Source organism: Lepus europaeus, chromosome 10, assembly GCF_033115175.1.
Source record: "Lepus europaeus isolate LE1 chromosome 10, mLepTim1.pri, whole genome shotgun sequence".
In the NCBI taxonomy this organism is placed as follows: Eukaryota; Metazoa; Chordata; class Mammalia; order Lagomorpha; family Leporidae; genus Lepus; species Lepus europaeus.
The window spans coordinates 117835586-117856730 of NC_084836.1; the positions used below are offsets into that span (position 1 = coordinate 117835586).

General features: G+C 55.1%; 1 protein-coding gene across 7 annotated transcripts in view; it reads right to left on the minus strand.

Moving 5' to 3' along the window:
• Positions 1–1455: 1455 nt before the first annotated feature.
• Positions 1456–21145, minus strand: part of ZNF217 (zinc finger protein 217) — a 37799-nt gene continuing 18109 nt past the window's right edge. For all 7 annotated transcript variants that reach the window (XM_062204378.1, XM_062204381.1, XM_062204384.1 and 4 more), the window contains 5 exons: positions 13155–14900; positions 9557–9673; positions 6468–8036; positions 2916–3049; positions 1456–1607 (listed from right to left, as the gene is read on the minus strand). In XM_062204378.1, coding sequence (XP_062060362.1) covers positions 2940–3049; positions 6468–8036; positions 9557–9673; positions 13155–14541 — 3183 coding nt within the window. In that variant the 5' untranslated portion in view covers positions 14542–14900 and the 3' untranslated portion in view covers positions 1456–1607; positions 2916–2939. The remainder of the gene's footprint in view (positions 1608–2915; positions 3050–6467; positions 8037–9556; positions 9674–13154; positions 14901–21145) is intronic.

Genomic DNA, 21145 nt, shown 5'->3' on the forward strand with positions numbered 1-21145 from the left:
AGGAGACATGTAAAAGCCCCAAAAATTTCAGCGTAACACAAATGGACTTGTTTTCAAATAGATTTGGTGATTTTTTTTAAAATACAGGTTTAAATTTCAGCCCTCTATTTATACCCCTCTTTTAAGATTTACATTTATAGTCACAGCAAGCTCTCTGGAACACTCGTCAGATTAGGCAAAGAGTGAGTCGATCATCTTGCAAAATGTGTTAATCCTCAAAAATAGGCTATAAAAGTGCAAAACTATGAACACAAAATCCAGGTTATGTACATATGGCTCAGCTTGTGAACAGGAGAACAGGCATAGTGTACACGTTCCTGATACAAAGCACTTCACGCAATGCCAGCAGACTCAGCTCACACGTCTCCCGGCGACACGGGAGCGGAGACTTCCATCCAGGATGCCCCACGTTGCATAATGAAACAGAATTCGGATTCTTTGAGGCCTCTCCCCGTGCTCCATGGAGAAGCGCAGGGCAGGGGAAATCAACAGTGCAAATTTACTTTTCAGAACAGTTTCTTAATAAAATATCTTGTGGCTTGCTCAAACCATGGGCTGAGCACACTCAGCCACGGACAGGGTTTCCAACAGCCACAGCGTGGGCTGGCTGGAGGGGACAGTGGGCCCCTCCCCACCGCCAGGAGGCTCAGCAGCCGCTCCTCCCTCAGAATCAGTGTGGCCAGACACGCCAAGATTTCCAAATACAAACCTAAAGTTTGCCCAAACAAAAAATCTTCCATTCCCTTTAAAACTGCTTCCTTCTCACCGTCTGTAATTCACATTGTATATTTTAGCACTTACACTCGCCTATGTTTACTTAGTCAAACACCCCCCCCCCAGAGTGAATTTTCCAACAGAAATGATCAATTTGATAGAAAACAAACTTAAGAAACTGCAAGCGCAGTTGGGTGTGGCCCCTGGCGTGAGGCTGCTCTGCAGAGGTGCCACGGCCCCCGGCCCACAGCCCCCACGTCGCCAAGGGCCACGGGGAGCCGCGGGGAGGCCGGGAGCAGGATGGCCTCGGCGCATGCAGCAGACGCACGGAGGGGCGAGGCTTTCGTTGACAATTTTGTTAAGACAACAAGGGACTGTGGGCGATTCCACATAATACAGATCATTGGGAATTGTTTAAAAAATACATTTAAATGAAAGCACAAATGGCAGAAACTGCTCGAAGCGACGAGCTACACGAGAAGGGGATACACACAGCACTGACACGAGCAGGCTAACAACGGAGATATTTACAGTTTACCTGAGGTGCGAGCGTCATAGACTCTCCCCCCCACCCCACCCCCACCCCAAATGATTTCTTTTCAGCAGCGCTCAAGTATACAAAAACTCCACTTATTTGGTCAACTGTTAAAAAAAAATATTATTCAGGGACAAAATAGAGATCTCTGGTCCCAACTGCTCCAACTAGTTTTTATTGCTATTTGGTACAAAAGTTAACAGAACAACTTTACAAAACTGTAGTGTTCCTTTTATGTTCCTTGCGTGTTGTATGTACAGTGCGGTCACAGCTTATTTCAGTAGCTTTCACCATTCGCTTTCCCAAAGGATGAACTCAAATCCGACCTCACGGCGCACGCGCCTCCACCCATCGAGACCTGCGAGGAGAAAGGTTTGGACAATGAGTAAGACGAAAGGCGGTGGTCAGCGAAGCTCAGGAAGAGGCTCAGGAAGCACACAGGAGTCCAGGCTCTCAGCAAAGCCAAGGGTGCGGGTGAGCCCAGCCTTGACCACGTCAGGACTGGGGCTGAAGCACAAACGCCACGACCTGGCGGTCCAGAAGGCACGGCTACCACCGGAAACTGAACGCTTACACAGGAAGAAAGGAATTGGTCGGGACAGTCAACAAGGCAAACGTGACCACAAGTAACTTCTGTCACCCAAACAGGCCAGGTGTCGACGAGGTGTCCACCCTCTGGCTCGGCCAGCGGTGGGCGAGAACACACATGTGAGGTGCTGGGCTGCGACAAAGCTCACCGCAGGGACCCAGCAAAGACGTGACAGAACGCAGGTGCGGAGCAGCTCTGGGGCAGAGAGAGGCGGTCAGGCAGAGGGGGAGGGGGCAGGGGGCAGGCAGAGAAGCCCAGAGCTGAGAGAAACAGAGACAGAGGTTGGGGCTGGACACACGGCCGTCACCTGTCATCTGCTGCCGCTGTCTGCTGCTAGAACCCACCAGCAGTTCTTTGGGGGAGCGCGTGCCAACGCCACCCACCCACTCTGCTTCTGGGACCCGGGAGTGACTGTCAGAGCCCCAGCCCATGGGAACAGCAGCAGAAACCCTGTCCTGACCACAAGCCTATGTCTTGTCGTCGGCACACCTGACTGGCCAGCAGGTGCTCGGGGTCTCTGTGGCAACAGTTTTAGGGGACAGAGCTGTCTGCGAGGCTGGCCGCGAGGGGGAAATGAGCAGGTTCTGTGACTCGCTGCTCCAACTCTGAGTCAACTCGGCAGACACAGCCTGCTCTCGGGGACCGTTCTGATCATACCACAGGACAGGAACCAGCGAGTCCAAGTGAGCCTCTTGCTTGCTCTGGGCCCAGGCTGCAGCCCCACGCAGGCACGGCCCGCGTCTCCACGTCTCCCATGAAGGCCCAAGGGTGAAGCTGCCCGTGCTGCCACAGCAACCCCGAAGCCACCGCAGGGAACACGGGCACAAGCGGGGGAGGCAGCGGGAGCGCCCCAAGAAAATGCTGAGTCGGTTCAGTCGCTGGCACTGCCGGGATGTTTACTGTTCGCATCATCACTGACAGCCAAAGACCCTGAGCGCTCCAACACAGATGCTAAGACGCCCAGAAAAATACTGTAATTAAGGCAATTTTATTTTGTGTTACAGTGGACAAGCTAGATGTTTATTTTCAAACGAGGAAAACCTGTACAGTACATATTTAATTGAAACATATGCTTACCTTTCCCCCCAAAAAAATAGGAAATCAAGTTTTTTTGTCATTTGGTCGGTAATGTGCGTTCCCAATAAAATTCTCATAGTTCCTCTTCGGCAGCATACTGCTGGACAGGTGCTGATACGACACAGGCCTCTTTCCTGATTGGAGAGAGAGAGATCGCTTAGAGCTACCGTGAGGCCACAGGTACGACGCGCACACAGGCTCAGATGATGGTTTTCAAACTTCCTACCGCAGGGTGCAACCACAACACATACACATCACACAGACGTCTGCACACTTATAGAACTGTTTGTATGAGGACATCTATTAGCACAGTTTCCCTAAGTTCCCAGGTCTCACTAATAAAGATTTAAGAAGCTAGAAGAAAATGGCAGCATAAAATTTTTTTTAATATTTTCATTCATTTGAAGGGCAGAGAGATAGAGACAGACAGAGTGCTCCATCTGCTAGTTTACTTCCCAGCCCAGAGCTAGGGTTGGGCCAAGCCAAAGCCAGGAGCCAGGAGCCTGGAGCTCCATCCAGGCTTCCCCATGGAGAGGCAGGGACCCAACGTGAGCCATCCCTGCTGTCATCACCTGTGGTCTTGCAGGAAGCTGGAATTGGGAGTGGAGCCAGAACTTGAAACCGGGCCCCCCGACACAGGAGGCGGGCACCCCATGCAGTACCTGTGCCACAACACCCACCCCGCCTGGAACACTTTAAACCTACACCCAGCATAAACCCCAACTGTGAAGAGGAGCACCAGCCACGACAGAAGATTCCACTGCAGCGCAGCCTCCGCTCCCGGCCCGCGCTCCGACTCCTGTCCGCTCTACACACCCTGGCGGGCTGGGAGGCGCACTGTGATCAGGACAGCAGGCCCTACTCCTTCCTCACAGGCACGTCAACCTGCAGGGGGGCATGGAAGCTGTTCTTCCACAGCAAGCTACTCCCGGCAGACCAAGGGCATCAGGCCAACCGACGTCACGACAAGAAAACAGCGCAGAAGCCAAGGGCTGAGGCGGATTTGCCTTGTGGAGCAGGCACTGCGGCTACTGGAGTCCCCGGGCACTCCCAGGTGAGCTGCCACACGACACCACTGCCAGGAAACCCTTCCACAGCAGCCCCAGGACTGGCAGCCCACACGCGCCCCCTCCCAGAGATGCGAATCCACGGGACCCCACAGCAGCCCCAGGACTGGCAGCCCACACGCGCCCCCTCCCAGAGATGCGAATCCACGGGACCCCACAGCAGCCCCAGGACTGGCGGCCCACACGCACCCCCTCCCAGAGATGCGAATCCACGGGACCCCACAGCAGCCCCAGGACTGACGGTCCACACGCGCCCCCTCCCAGAGATGCGAATCCACGGGACCCCACAGCAGCCCCAGGACTGACGGTCCACACGCGCCCCCTCCCAGAGATGCGAATCCACGGGACCCCACAGCAGCCCCAGGACTGACGGTCCACACGCGCCCCCTCCCAGAGATGCGAATCCACGGGACCCCACAGCAGCCCCAGGACTGACGGCCCACACGCGCCCCCTCCCAGAGATGCGAATCCACGGGACCCCACAGCAGCCCCAGGACTGACGGTCCACAAGCGCCCCCTCCCAGAGATGCGAATCCACGGGAGCCCACAGCAGCCCCAGGACTGACGGTCCACACGCGCCCCCTCCCAGAGATGCGAATCCACGGGACCCCACAGCAGCCCCAGGACTGACGGCCCACACGCGCCCCCTCCCAGAGATGCGAATCCACGGGACCCCACAGCAGCCCCAGGACTGACGGCCCACACGCGCCCCCTCCCAGAGATGCGAATCCACGGGACCCCACAGCAGCCCCAGGACTGACGGCCCACACGCGCCCCCTCCCAGAGATGCGAATCCACGGGACCCCACAGCAGCCCCAGGACTGACGGCCCACACGCGCCCCCTCCCAGAGATGCGAATCCACGGGACCCCACAGCAGCCCCAGGACTGACGGCCCACACGCGCCCCCTCCCAGAGATGCGAATCCACGGGAGCCCACAGCAGCCCCAGGACTGACGGCCCACACGCGCCCCCTCCCAGAGATGCGAATCCACGGGAGCCCACAGCAGCCCCAGGACTGACGGCCCACACGCGCCCCCTCCCAGAGATGCGAATCCACGGGACCCCACAGCAGCCCCAGGACTGACGGCCCACACGCGCCCCCTCCCAGAGATGCGAATCCACGGGACCCCACAGCAGCCCCAGGACTGGCGGCCCACACGCGCCCCCTCCCAGAGATGCGAATCCACGGGAGCCCACAGCAGCCCCAGGACTGGCGGCCCACACGCGCCCCCTCCCAGAGATGCGAATCCACGGGAGCCCACAGCAGCCCCAGGACTGGCGGCCCACACGCGCCCCCTCCCAGAGATGCGAATCCACGGGAGCCCACAGCAGCCCCAGGACTGGCGGCCCACACGCGCCCCCTCCCAGAGATGCGAATCCACGGGAGCCCACAGCAGCCCCAGGACTGACGGCCCACACGCGCCCCCTCCCAGAGATGCGAATCCACGGGAGCCCACAGCAGCCCCAGGACTGACGGCCCACACGCGCCCCCTCCCAGAGATGCGAATCCACGGGACCCCACAGCAGCCCCAGGACTGACGGCCCACACGCGCCCCCTCCCAGAGATGCGAATCCACGGGACCCCACAGCAGCCCCAGGACTGACGGCCCACACGCGCCCCCTCCCAGAGATGCGAATCCACGGGACCCCACAGCAGCCCCAGGACTGACGGCCCACACGCGCCCCCTCCCAGAGATGCGAATCCACGGGACCCCACAGCAGCCCCAGGACTGACGGTCCACAAGCGCCCCCTCCCAGAGATGCGAATCCACGGGACCCCACAGCAGCCCCAGGACTGACGGCCCACACGCGCCCCCTCCCAGAGATGCGAATCCACGGGAGCCCACAGCAGCCCCAGGACTGACGGTCCACACGCGCCCCCCCTCCCAGAGATGCGAATCCACGGGACCCCACAGCAGCCCCAGGACTGACGGCCCACACACGCCCCCTCCCAGAGATGCGAATCCACGGGCTGCTTCAGAGGCCAAGAGCAGCTCAACCCCAGGTCGGAGCACTAAGACCTGCGGAGGGGCCAGGGACGCCCACATGGCATCCACGGAGCACCCTTCAAACGCTGCCGAGCCCAGGGCTGCACGTGACTCAGGCATATGACACATGGTTTCAGCCACTGATGGCGTGGGGGGGAGGGGTGACAGGACACTGGAAGAACCCCAGGGATGCACGCTGCACACCGCGCATGTGCAGATGACAAAGAAGCTAGGATGAGGGGAGCGCAGGGGTACTCCGTGGCCCCTGGGATTCCAACGACAAAGCAAGAAGGGATCACACCACAGGCACTCAACCACTTTCCCCATGATCGCTCCCACAGCAGAGAGAGAGATCACAGGCTCAGCTGAGGGCAAGACTGAGCCAAGCCCTGACCAGCTAAGCTCTGCGGGCCCACAAACCACTGTGCTAAGCGTCCCCCCAGGGTGTGGGTCTTGGGCAGCCAGTGCAACTCCAACACAGCGCCCGACGCAGTACCTTCTAGAGCCGCGTTGGAGGCCGGGCCGCCGGCAGGTGCGCACGGGTAGAGCGGGCCTGCGCCGCTGTAGGGCTTCTGCACAGCCAGCACACCTGGAGACTCCACCTCAGCAGAGCCCAGGAACCTGGGCTTAGGGGGCAACACCGGCGACGGCGGGCACATGTACTCGTGGGGCAGCAGGGACGTGATGCCCCGGACCACGTGGTACTTGGGCAGCTCGTAGCCCCTCCTGTAATTGGGCCCGGGCAGGTCAACGTCAAGTGTGACCACGCCAGACTTCAGCCTTTTCGGGAGTGGCTCGCCGAATTCCACGGTCGTGGTGCTGCTTGCATTCCGATTACAAAAGTAGTCTCTTCCCTGAGGGGCCCAGGGGCCATCGCTCTTGGGCGCACACTCGCTGGAGCCGCTGGAGCCGCTGGAGCCACTGGAGGCATTGCCGCCGCTGCTGCCGTGGGCGGGCTGAGCTGGGGCCACAGGCAGAGGCTTCATCTTTGCCTCGGGTCGTCTCGTTTTCTCCAGTGCAGGACAAACACTGGTTTTGGAAAAGCCCTCGGGCTGCTGCGGTCGGGGGGCGGCAGCGCTCTGCTGCCTGTGCGACTTCAGGTTACTCGGGGCTAAAGTGCTGGAGTCTGTCCCTGACGTCGGAGGGGCTTTGGCCGGCCCCGAGGGGCTCTGCTTCGTTTTCTCTGGAGGCAGGGGCTTGGGCTGCGCTGGGAAAGCTGACCTGGACCTGGGCTTGTGGAAACCAGACAAGGGAGGCACGTCTTTCCCCAGCAGGGCTGGCGGGCACCCAGTCCGTCTACTTCTAAGCAAAGCCTTGTTCCTACAGTTTTTGTGAATATCGGGATTGTACTTGTGCTCCAGTCTCTGGTGCATCATTAAAACCTCGGGGTAAAATGTCCTGAAGGTACAAAACGGGCAGGTGATACTTGGGATTAGATTTTTACTCAAAGAAATGGCCGGGCAGCTGTGCAGAGCACCAAGGGACAGGTTCAGAGGCTTCTCCTGACACTCCAGGCCAGTCTGGCACCTGCTGGCCCCTGTGGTATCCATTTTCGTCTCTGGGTGACCGCCATCGGCGCGCCGCGTGGCGCTGCTGTCTGCGGGAGGCACCCCCGCTTCCGTTCTGCCGACAGGGCCGTCTGCCTGAGCTTCCCCTGCCGACCTCTTTTTCAGCAGATCCACGAACACAGGGGTGGGAGCTCTGTCCACTGTCTCAGCACCGTCACTGGCTGCGTGCTTACTGAAATCCTGAGTATCTTTGTGTGCTGGTGTCTGGACAGGACTGCCCAGGACATTCTGAAAGACAGAAGGCATCTCCTTAAGCTGCTTTGCAGGTGGACTGCCTTTAACATCTTTGGCACCATCAAAAAATCTTTTCAAATTTTTGGTTTGTGCACCGTCAGCGGCCACGAGCGCATCTTCCACCTCCTGGTTCTTGCCGTCACTCTTGCCCTCGGCAGCACCGTCCGCCTGCTTGTCCTTGTGGTGTCTCTCCAAGTGGTACCGCAGAGACGTCTTCTGGGCTGCAGCATAGTCACAGAATTCACATTTGTACGGTTTTTCACCTACAACAAGAAATGTCGCTACATTACAGAAGTGAACGGAAAGTGCCAGCACAGACCTTCGGGAGCCAGAAAGACCCGTTCCAGACACAACACAGCGAGCACTCTTCCCCCCTTGCCTCTGTGTGGGGCTTCTCCTGAGCTGCTCACTTCCCAAACTATATAAATACTGGATATTTGAAATACGAATGTGTAACAGTCACACTTTTAACTTCCTTCATCTCCATAAGAGCCCTGGGAGACGGAGCAGTCTAGGGGCCGGCGCTGTGGCACAGCAGGTTAAGCCAGCACCCCCTATACAGGCGCTAGTTCAAGTCATGGCACTCCGCTCCCCATCCAGCTCCCTGCTGACGTGCCTGGGAAAGCCAGGGAAGACATCCCACACGCTTGGGCCCTGTCACCCTTGTGGGAGACGTGCTGGGGCTCCTGCCTGTGGGCTTCGAGCCTGGCCCAGCCCGGCTGCCGTGGCCATCTGGGAATGAAGCAGCAGATGGAAGCGTGCACGTGCGGTCTCTTCCTCTGCCTTTCAAATAAGTGAGTCTTCAAACAAACACACGAACAGAAAAGGCGAGTATCATTATGTCACTCTCAGAGCTAAGAAAACCGCACACAGAAAGGCTTCAAGGGTTGGCCACTTGGTGCAATGGTTACATGACCGAGTGCAACACCCACACTGCTTCTCGGAGCGCCTCACTGGAGGTGCCGCTCCTCTGCTCCCATGCCGGCTTCCTCGAAGGCGGCGGATAATGGCTCCAGGAATTCGGTTCCTGTCACCAACATGGAGACCTGGATTGAGTGCTGGGCTCCTGGATTCACCATGGCAGAGTCCTGGCTGTTGCAGGCATTTGGGGAGCGAACCAGTGTTTAAAAGTTCTCCCTCCCTGCCTGTCCACCTTTAAGATAACATGAAAATAATTTTTTAAAAATGGTTAAGTAACTGGTCAGCTAACAGTTTGATGAAATTCAAATCCACACATCCTCCTAAACTGTTAATATTCTAGCTGCTTCTACTACTTAAAGAACAGATTATTAGGCCATATATTCTCATGAAACTACAAATTATCAAAATATTAAAAAGATGTGGCCACATAGCGTGACAGAGGCCTGGGGCAGACCTGTCAGATTCCCCACACCCCCCAGAGTTCCGGGTTTGTTCAGGCCCTGACCCAGCTTCCCGCAGAGGCAGACCCGGGGGGTGGCGGTGACGGTGACAGCTCCGGTGCCTGGGTCCCTGCCACCCACGTGGGAGCCCTGGGCTGAGATCCCACAGCCACTGCAGGCACCTGGGAAGCCGACCAGCAGATGAGCGCACTCTCTCTTACGTCAATAAATTGTTAAAAATACTCAAGTGAGAAGGAGTGGTTTACTGACGGTGAGCGTCAGGGTAAACTGAGCGAGCAGGGCTGGCAGAGGGGCTGGACCAGCGCTGGTCAGGCTGGAGCAAAGGCGCAGCGCACAGCCACACCGCGACTCTGAACCAGTACATGCGTTAAAAAAAAAAAAAAAAAAATCAAAGTCTTTACCTGTATGCGTTCTGAGATGAATATTGAGGTAATAATTTGAACGGAAAAACTTTCCACAATAACTACACTCTCTCGAGGACGTGAGATGCTTTATTTTTCCTCCGTCATCATTTTTATCTTAAAGCAGAAAAAAAAAAACATTTACGTAAGGAGACGGCCGAAGCACGTGGATTAAGGCATGCTTACACCTCCCGCCTGGGGTCGGCTCCAGAAAGCCTGAGAACCCTCTGCCGCCCCGCGGACAGCAAGCACACCGTCTGCCCTCATCCCAGGAGAGGCCTCGGCACGGTGGACCCGCAGGGCCTGCACACAGGCACGCCGACGTCACGCACAGCCAGCTTCTTCAGAACAGAAAGACGGACAGAAAACCGCACCAACACAAACCGCAAACCGACCCCACCTCCGGCGGGAAAATCAGCTTTTCAACTTGAGATTAAACATGCCACCACTAGAGGGCAGCAAGCACAACCTAATCTTGCGACAGGAAAGCAAGCAAGGCATTGGGCAAACACCTAGGAAAGTTTGTCAAATTTTAGCCAGGTTTTGGGAAGTACAAAGTCTGACAAGTCACAATCTGTCCCCCAGACACAGACCTCTGAGTGCAGGATGATCAATGCAGGGTGCGAGAGCCCACTGGGGACGCTGGCCCGGCCAACACAACTGGACGTGAAACACCCCTCAAAAGACATGAAGATATTTCCAGAACTTCTAGTCAGAAGACATGCACATCTTCCATGGAACTGTGGAGGGGCCCTCTGCCTTCAGCAATAAATAAACGCACCCTCACTGCAGATCAACAAGATTCAGCACAACTGAGACCAGCTCTGTGGTACAGCAGGCAAAGCAGCCGCCTGCGACACCAGCACACCATATGGGCGCTGGTTCGTGTCCCAGCTGCTTCACCTCCGATCCAGCTCCCTGCTAATGTACCCTGGAAAACAGCAGAAGATGGCCCAAGTACCTGGGCTCCTGGTCACCCACATAGGAAACCCTGATGAAGCTCCTGGTTCCTGGCTTCAGCCTGGCCCAGCCCTAGCTGTTGTGGCCATTTGGGGAGTAGATGGACAATCATCTCTCCTCTTTCCCTCTCTTAAAAAAAAAAAAAAGCAAAACAAAAAAAAAAAAAACAGATTCAGCATAATTGAACTGGTCATTTTGTTTTGCAAAACTTGTTATATCCAATTAATTGGCCTCTTCCCTGACCCTCCCTCCACATTGCACATCTCACACTGCTCACAGATCACTCATTTTAAAAAGCAGCTTAGGAGCTGGTTCAAGTCCCGGCTGCTCCACTTCCAATCCAGCTCTCTGCTGTGGCCTGGGAAAGTAGTAGAAGATGGCCCAGGTCCTTGGGGCCCTGCACCCACGTGGGAGACCCAGAAGAAGCTCCTGGATCCTGACTGGCGCAGCTCTGGCCGTTCCGGCCATTTTGGGGAGTGAAAGAGTGGATGGAAGACCTCACTCTCTGCCCCTCTGTAATTATGCCTTTCAAATAAATAAGTATTTTAAAAAATTAAAAAGCAGCTTAGAAGCAGGCCTTGGGGAGCCTTCAGGTTTTACAATGAGGACAGGAGTGCACCGTCTGCACTGCACCACAACTCCCATGCAGGGAAAAAGCACCCACATCTAAGACAGAAAAGACAGAGTTGACACCTTTAAGGTGTCCTCTGCTTCTGATCTTCCTGAAAGTCTAAAGAAAGCCAGCTGATCGTACAGTAGATAAGTCTAGACAAACTCTGGAAAACCAACTTCCTGCGTAGAGAACGCCCAACCAGAAGGCTCTGCCTCTGCACCTTGTCACAGCTTCCCACTTCCAACTACACGTCTGGATTTCACAACGCTGAATCATGTAAGATAAAGGCATCTCCTAACTTCGGGACAAGGACATGGAACCCGCACACCTGCCCGGTCCAGGCGGCTCTGTACTGTAATGGGCTGGGAGCTTTTCACCTCCAGCCTGCTGCAACGCTCCCTGGCAGGTGGAAGGAGGGTCAAGGAAGCCATCTTGCAAACAAGGAAATTGGGGCAAAGATGGGCGAAGCAACATGTGGTGAGCCAGAGCACCACAGCGCAGCACCGGGACAGAGAGCAGGGCACCCTACCCACCCTGAGACCACGCCCAGCTGTTCCACCCCACCTGCAAACGACCAGCCACTTCCTGCCTCACATGCCCCTGGACAGAGAGCATCACTCGGACAACAAGCTCAGTGGTTAAAGCCTGCATTATGTCATCGAGCCACCGTTAAGTTTTCCTAAATTCCTGAAAACTGAGGATTTGCAGTGTGCTCAGAGCTAGGTTTCCTGTACCCCAGGGAACACAAAACATTATAGGGGCTGGCGCTGCAGTGCAGTGGGTTAACACCCTGGCCTGAAGCACCGGCATCCCATATGGACGCCGGTTGAGTCCTGGATGCTCCTCTGCCGATCCAGCTCTCTGCTATGGCCTGGGAAGGCAGTGGAGGATGGCCCAAGTCCTTGTGCCCCTGCACCCGTGTGGGAGACCCGGAAGAAGCTCCTGGCTTCGGATTGGCACAGCTCCAGCTGTTGCAGCCAATTGAGGAGTGAACCATTGGATGGAAGACTTTTCTCTCTCTCTCTGCCTCTCCTCTCTATATAACTCTGACTTTCAAATAAATAAATAAATCTTTAAAAAAAATTATAAATATGATAGAAAAACTACTGCCCTCACATCAAACATGTCAAACCATGATCAGAAAGAAGACCTGGGCACCAGCTTCCATGCAGGTGCAGAGTTCAAGGTGCTGTGGTCAGGTTCACCAGGGCCCACACACACAGTCCCTGAAGGACTTCAGTGAGTGAGGCTGAGAGAGGACAGGGCATCCATCCCAACTGACAGCCCCTTGTGTGAGCGACAGTGTTCCTGAGACCACCCCATGCTCTCATCATGCACCTGCTGACTGTGCCCACAGGTGAGGGCTTTTTGTAACCGCTCTGAAGCAGCAGAATCCTTTCTTCACACCGTGTCATGTGGCTAGAAGCTCAGCCGGCCCCAGGGATCGGCCACATCAGACTTCACCAAGCAAACGGAATTTCTTCAAAACAGCCTGGTGCGTTCACATTTCCTGTGTCTAACAAGCAAATCGTCAGAGCTCCTGGTCAGAGGGCACCAGCCTCTGGGACAGGAAGGACGGGCTGCCCCTGCCTAACGCTTCCCGTTCTCGTTCATGCCCAGTAACTCCTGTGGCCTCAGAACCCCCCTGGGATCACACGTGGGAAGCAGCCCCGACAGACACAGAGGGAGCCACAGGAGCTCAAGGCAGGGATGGGGTCTCTCGGCCATCACAAAACACTGGGTGGGGTGCCAGACGCCCTGCGCACCATGCCCTGGCCTCTGCCCCGCGGGTGCCAGCATGTATGGGCACGCACAATACCACAGGCAGAGCTGTGACCACCAAGAATGTCACTACACATCGCCAAACGTCAACAGAGGGCACCATCACCCAACTGTGAAACACCTGTGTCCCCCCTGAGCAAACTATCAGACCACAGAACTGTCACCAACAGGGAGACAGACACCTCCACAGCCAGGGTCCACCCTGCAGCCCCTGCGTGCCCGGGACCCCAGGGATCAGCTCACCCAGATGGAGGCCCTCGGGAAGGCCGTCCTCAGAGCCATCCTCGGAGCCGCCTTCGCCTCGGTCCACGGCCCCGCCCTCGTCCAGGCTGCTGGCGAGCTCGGGCGAGCACGTGCCCGGCTGCCTCCCGTCCAGGGCCGAGGTCGGCGAGCCCGCCTCGGCCCTCCTCTCCTTCCTGTGCACCCGCGAGTGCAGGACCAGCTGGTGGTAGGTGCGGAAGGCCTTGCCGCACTCGGAGCAGTGCGTGGGCTTCTCTTTGCTGGCCGACAGCTTGGGGTCCACGTCCCCAGGGGCCCCGTCGCCGCTCGAGTGCCTGGGCTTCTCCTTCTCCTGCGAGAGCCCTGCGCAGCCGCCTTTCGCTCTGGACTTTCCAGAGCCTTCGGACTTGCCGCCGCTCCAGATTTCTCCCAGCTCTTCTTTCTCTGAGCACGAGTCATCGTTGTCGGTGCTTCCTTCCTGCCCCGACTCCTTCACTTCTTCCTGGGCCACAGCGACCTTGCCCTTGGTGGCCAACTGCCAGGCCTGGTAGGTGGTGAAGGGGTCGAGCTGAGGGATGCACTGCACCTGCTTCTGCAGGCGCTCCGGGTGCGCTTTGGGTCTCAAGTCTAAACACTGCAAGAACTCTTCCCTGGGAGATGGCGCGCCCTCGGGCTGGGAGGCTGCCTGTGCATTGCTGGGGCAGGACGTAGTGTCTTTGGTGTGCACTTTGCTATGCTCTATTAGACTCTCTTTGTTTGGAAACAGGAACCCACAGACCATGCAGATCTTGTAAGGCGACGAGATGCTCCCGGTCGCGTGTGCCTGGACCACCTCGTTGATGGTCACCGGGCTCTCCAGGCCCTGCTGCGCCTTGTTCCTGGCCCCCGACTTGCCGTTGTGTGTCCGCATGTGGTTCTTCAGGAACCACGGCTCCTTGAATCGTCTCCCACACAGGCTGCACCCGTAAGTGAAGGAGTCCTTGTGTTTCTTCATGTGGGCCTCGACGTCGAAGGCCACCCGAAACGCCTGCCCGCACACCTCGCAGCTGAACTCCTCATTCTCCTTGCAGCTCTTGTCCTTCGGGGGCTCGGCGCGCACCTGACTCTTGTCCAGCGGGCTCAGGTACTCTGCTTCCACCCGCAGCACTGCGGGCTCACAGAGAGTGGGCCGATGCTGCATCAGGACGTGCTTGTTGAGGTCGTCGGCGTGGCCGAAGGACTGGCAGCAGAACATGCAGTCCAAGGGCATGCAGCCTTCCATCTGGACGACGCTCCTCTCCGTCGGGGCTCTGAAGGGCACGGTGGCGGCCCCTCGGAGCGCCACGGCGTCGTCCATCTCCACCTGGGTGCCCAGGGGGCTGCCAATGACCTCCGGCCCATCCATGTACACGAGGAGGGACTGGGTAGGCATGTTTCCTGTTGCCTCAGGGCTGGGCACAAGGTAAGAATCTCAAGCTTCCTCTGGGGGACTTCTGGAGCTGGAATAAGGCCACTTGTAGCAAGACTCGTCACTGCCACCTCCAGCAGCCCTGGGTTGCGACGCCAGAGCGAGCGACTAGGACGACAGCGCAGGGAGAGTGTGGAAGTTTTCGGAAGCTCGTGATGGAGACTGGCACTGGTTCTGTCCACACACAAGGCATGCAGACTCCCCAGGGTTTTGATTCAAGTAGGAGTCAGCACAAAGCGCTAGTTCTCTGTGTCTCCATTGAGTGGGTGATTCAACTGAGCAACAAGCCAATCCCAGCGACCCGGAGACGGGATTTCCAAAACCTAGGGAAAAAACAGAAGTGGTCAGCTACACTCAGAGCAAAGAAGGCACGGGGGTGACTCACGTGGTCCCTGCCGGGTCAGAAGGGACCCAGCTCAGGTGCTTCACCTCTAACACACACAATAATGGCTCTTGGTCAACAAGTGGTTAATTAAACCACGACCATCTCATCCAAGCTGGCACACTTACTAAATCAGAATTTCATCTAGCTAAGAAAACGTCAAGACATGGCGCTCTACCGATCTCCCTCTAAAATATGCAACTTTTAGCATGCAACTCTTGAATTCAGCTAAACAAATCTGAAATGCCACTAACACACACATGAATACCCTACAAACAGCCTCTGCAAATCTAATGACCACAAGAATTACAGGAAATGACAATAAAACTACTTCAGGTAAAATTTTTAAAAGCCAGAGCCTGGAATTGTTTCACACACAAACCAACTCACCTACAACAGACACAAGTACCCCGAAACAAGTCCAAAGACCACACTCGCAGGTCTACAACACGCGCGCACACCGAACAGGGCCTCTCCTGCACTCCCCTCGGAAGGAGCGGCCATGGGAACCCCCACCGTCCTGGTCCTCAGGGTACCTACACCTCCATCCACGCCCCCAGCCCCAGACTGCCTCCCACCAGCACCAACACGGACAAGGAAGGAAGCGCGCACACGCACACAGCTGCCTGGGGAGCACACACACTGATGATAAAATCCTCAACACGGCCTAGTCCTTCACCAGAAAATGGCACCAGCGGGGGAGGGCCAGGTGGGACAGGGAGTACTTGATGCCACTCTGCAGGCTCTGACCCAGAAGCTAAGTGTCACTCCTGGAGAAGAAGTAGCCCTCCAGCCAACACCCTGCCTTTTTATGGCACACATAGGAAGGTTTTCTTAGAAGTCTTAAACTTAAGTCAGCGAAGTCCACCCAAGAAAACAGAGACGCACACACCACCCTCACCAGGGCCCGGACAAACCCACACCTGCTGTTTCTGTGCACAGCCTCCAACAGCAAGGCCTTGGGCTCGGGCCAGAGGGGGAACCACTCTTCCCCTTCCTTGAGATTCCAAAAAAATAAAATAAAAATTCTCATACTCTTGTTATCTTCAGTTCTGAATAAACTAGATCTTAGCTGAGCTTTTCTAAAGGAGGCTACAGAGCAGAGATTAGGCAGTGAATGTTTTATCTTAATTTCTCTCTTTTCTTTGTTGCAATCACAATGGAAGACAAATACCAGCTTGTGTGAGCTCACAGAATATTCCAGACACCTGGGTTCTAGTCTGGCTAAGTTCCTACGGCGACTCCACGCAGCTACTTGGACTCCAGGCCCTTACACTCCCAAACTCTAAGGTTTGAGGACAGTGAGACACTTTCAACAGCTCTGCTCACCAGGGGACTAGGTGGAATTTGGATCTGAGACTGATCATTTGGGTGCCCTGCAGTCATTTACTCATTCAACAAGTATTTACTGCGTGCCAATATCCCAGGCAGTGTTTTAACTGAAGAACTAACAGCTACACTAATCAAATGGACACCTCTGATTTCACTGGCCAACAGCAAAATGAGACATGGAAACCAGTCCATCAGTTTTGCACAAAGCCACATAGATTAATCTCAAGTTGAGTAAGAACTGCCACTTAATTGATGTCCTTCCAAGTGTTAAAATACCCTTTAAGAAAGATGGAGGCTGGACACGTGGTGTAACAGGCTAAGCCACTGTCTGCAGTGCCCGCATCCCATGTGGGCACCAGTTTGAGCCCCAGCTGCTCCACTTCCGAACCAGCTCCCTGCTAATGCACCCGGGGAAGCAGCCGAGGATGGCCCAAGTGATGGGGTCCCTGTACTCATGTGGGAGACCCAGCTGAAGTTCCTGGATCCTGGCTTCAGCCTGGCCCAGCCCCAGCCATTGCAGCCATTTGGGGAGTGAACCAGTGGATGGAAGATCTGTCTCTCCTTCTCTCTTTCAAATAAATATTTCTTAAAAAAAAAAATTTAAAAATGGGCCCAGCGTCGTGGCGTAGCATATAAAGTCACCACCTGCAATGCTGATACCCCATGTGGGTGTCTCAGCTGCTCCACTTCAGACCCAGCTCCCTGCTAATGCACCTGGGAAAAGCAGTAGAAGATGGCCCGAGCACCTGCCACCCACGTGGGAGACCAGATGAAGCTCCTGGCCCAGCCCTGGCCATTGTGGCCATCTGGTGAGTGAACAAGGAGATGGAAGATCTCTCTCTCCCTCCAACTCTTTCAAATAATTTTTTTAATGACACAGTGATAACAGCAAACAGTGAAGGGTTTTCTTGTTTATGTTCTTATTTGGCAAAATCAAAGCTTCCAAATCAGGCTTCGACATTATTCTTAGAAATCTGACTTATCTGTAGAATCACCAAAATTTTGGAAATTCCACTTTTCTGTAGACTTGTTTGTTTTCCAGAACAACTATACCAATCCTACATCCATCCTCTGGATTAGAAATACGATGTTGCTGTATCACTGCCAGGAGTCCTCCTGGCCCAGGGAGTAGCACAATTTAGTAATAAGTCTTTATCTTAACTAAGATTGATTTAGTTCCCATTTTCAGCTGTGAAATTTTCAAACTCCTAGGTTAAGCCAGTCACCATCATTCTCTACTTCTCTGGCTGAGGAAAGGGAGCTAAGGAAGCAATGGGAAACCATCTTAGAAAAAGAGCAGTGGCCAGCACTGTGGCATCTTGGGAAAAGCTGCTGCCTATGACACGGGCATCCCACGTGCATGCTGGTTCCAGGCCCAGCTGCTCCACTTCCAATCCAGCTCCTTGCTAATGGCCTGGGAAAGCAGAAGATGGCCCTAGTGCTTGGGGCCCTGCACCCAAGTGGGAGACCCGGAAGAAGCTCCTGGCTCCTGACCCAGCCCCAGCCATCGTAACCATTTTCAGGAATGAACCAGTAGATGAAAGCTCAATCTGTATCTCTGCCTTTCAAATAAATGAACAAATACTTTTAATTAAAAAAAAAAAAAGAAAGAAAGGCCGGCGCCGTGGCTTAACAGGCTAATCCTCCGCCTTGCGGCACTGGCACACTGGGTTTTAGTCCCGGTTGGGGCGCCGGATTCTATCCCGGTTGCCCCTCTTCCAGGCCAGCTCTCTGCTATGGCCCGGGAAGGCAGTGGAGGATGGCCCAAGTCCTTGGGCCCTGCACCCGCATGGGAGACCAGGAGAAGCACCTGGCTCCTGGCTTCGGATCAGCGCGATGCGCCGGCCGCAGTGGCCACTGGAGGGTGAACCAACGGCAAAAAAGAAGACCTTTTTTCTCTCTCTCTCTCACTATCCACTCTGCCTGTCAAAAAAAAGAAAGAAAGGAAGGAAGAAAGGAAGGAAGGAAGAAGGCAGAGCCAGTGCTGGCTGGGGAGATGAGCAGGTGGGAGACTGGCAGATTGGGCCACAGGGTGTCCCAGCCCAAGGGGTCTGCGTGGGTGGTCAGGTGGGAAAGGCGGCCCTGCCAGCCACACTGCAGACCGCTCTCCTCCAGAGAGCCTCGGGGACACACTCTGACCTCCAGGGCTGCACCCTGCGTCCTGAGCTGTGGACACGCACCTCACATGCGGCCTCCCCCACCTACCCAGCACCCACGCAGCACCACTCTCCCTCCTCTATCACAGCCTGGCCATGACTGACTTCCTCTGCACATGACTGTCGTCCTGGTCGCCTGCACTCATCTTTCTGATCTCTCCCCCACCTGCTGCTCTGAAAGGAAGCTCCTGCAGACAGGAGTGGAGTTTATTCGCGCTGTGTCAGTGGCGGAACAGGATCAGGCCCTCAAGGATCACCTGGTGAAAAGACAGCCCAAACCTGGAGCAGACGGAACACCACCGTCCGCCAACTAGAACTTTTCTGCTATCGATTTTAACTCCAAGGGTCATCAGAACTGCCACCTGTGGTACAGTGGGTTAAACCACTGCTTGGGACCCCCCGCCTCCCCCACAGTGCCTGGCTCACCGGCTGCCTACTCTGCACTTCTGATCCAGCTTCCTGCCCAGGAGCCCGGGAGGCGACAGAGGACAGCTCAAACACTCCTGTGTGAGACCCACCGGAGTTCCTGGCTCCTGTTGTCACTCCAGCCCCACCTGTGGCAGGCCTCTGGGGAGTGATACAGCAGATGAAGATCTGTGTCTCCCCTTCTCTGCCACTCTACCTTTAAAAATGACAGTGGCAACAACAGCTTCCACAGGGCTTCCGTGGCTGCCCCCTAACTAGCATCCTCTGCAGCTTTAAGCCTCTGATGGAGAAAAAAAATCCTAGTAACCACACCACCAGCTGACCAGCCCAAGGAACTCTGCCTCACTCGGACTTACACCCCATCTTCTATGACCCTGGGAACAAGTGGCGCTTTCCATGCCCGGGGCATCTGAGTGCCTGACCTGACATCTACAGCACAGGTAGACAAAGCTCTTCCCTAAACTCTAAAGCGGTGATTAATAGCTTAAATTAGCTCTATACCACTTCAACCAATTTGCAGAGCAGAACTCTTTAAGTGGCTGTAATAATAAAGACTGGAATAACAGAGCTGGTCAGGATGGAGCCCCAGGAGTTACTGACAAGCCAGCAGCCCAGGTCTCCAGCCAGCGCGCAGAAGTGTGCCGAGGCGGGCAGGGAAAGCAGCACACCGCACTCCAGCAGTCTAAACGCTCTTCCTCCGCATGTCCAGGGATGCTTCGTAAGACGATTCTTAACAGTTTAAACATTTTTAAATCTTCACTTGGGTGACAGCACTTAACCTGCAGCCTCCATTCCAAGGCACTGCCGCAAGTCATTATGCAACGTAACTTCGTATTCCAAGAACGCTAGAGTTTAATTTATACTAATTCCTTACATTTCGTCTGTAATTGAGCATCGCCTATCTGAAATCCAGTAAGAATCATCCTGCTAGAACTGCCTGAGACCTGTCTGATGCTCTCCAGGGGTCACTACTCAGGCTCGGACTTGTGACAAAGGCTACTGGGAATCCCAGCACTACCTGCAGGTCCTGACACCGGCACGTGATGCACACTGCTCCGCGCTTTACATGTGGCAGCAGCTGCCCCCTTGCCAACGAGGGAGGGCTAGCACCCGGGAGCCCTGCTCTTCACACAGAGCAGTGAACACTGCCAGTCTGCACAGATGATGCACGCCTTTGTTTCAGCTCAACAGGTTATCTCACATTCTTTTTTTTTAAGGTTTATTATTTATTTGTTTGAAAGGCAGAGAGGCAAAGACAGGAGAAACAAAGACACAGACCCTCCCATCCACTGATGCGCTCCCCAAATGGTCACAACAGCCAAGACTGTTCCAGGCTGGGGCCAAAGCCCGGAACTCTGAGTCTCCCACATGGGTGGGCCGGGGACCACGTGGGCACTTGGGCCACCTTCAGCTACACTCCCAGGTCCATTAGCAGGAAGCTGGACCCGCTAGGAGCAGCCAGGACTTGAAACCATGCAGCCACAGGATTCTGGCATCTCAAGTAGAGAATTAACCCCTTGTGCCAGCCCCCATCTTAGAGTCTTGATATGGAACGAATTCTTACTACAGTATGCAGCAAAAGGCATTCAAAGTTATCAAAAACTGCCAAAAACACACATAAACTTGTATTTACAGACAGGTAACGTGCAGTATTCCTACAAACCCACTTTTTCCTCAAGCTACTAAATGCCCAGAGAAACAGTAAAGCATTCAACTTAACACCGCCACTCCACTGACTCATCTGTGTCCTCAAAACCTCAACAGCATCTCCGAGATCTGATCTGAAAACTTGGTTTTCCCTCTGTATTTTACACATGCTAATCGCTTCTTAATGTAACACATGGAGAAAACTCTACATAGAATTTTACAGGGGCAGCCAAAACCTGCAACTTTAAATCCTTCAAAGACATCACCAGTCACACCCATGAGCTAATGGGCCATCTCCCTACAGCGAGGAGGAAGGGAAAGGTGAGAACACTCCCGCTCATGTTCAGATGTTCAGTGCCGCTGCCCAGGCAGTCACAGACAAGGGCTGCTCAAAGGCAAACCCTGGGAGGACCCTGCAGGAAATCCCTCATTTTCTTGAGACTGTATTTAACTGTTCAGCCCTACATAGGATCAGAGGCCAAAATACTGTAAAAATATAATTGCATCAGAATACCTCAGCATTGCTCCCTCAGCAGTGAGGGTCTGTGAAGGGATCTTAATAGGAACTTAAGACACGGCGCGTTAGTTTTAGTTTCAATATTATCAATACCAGCAGACACTGTGA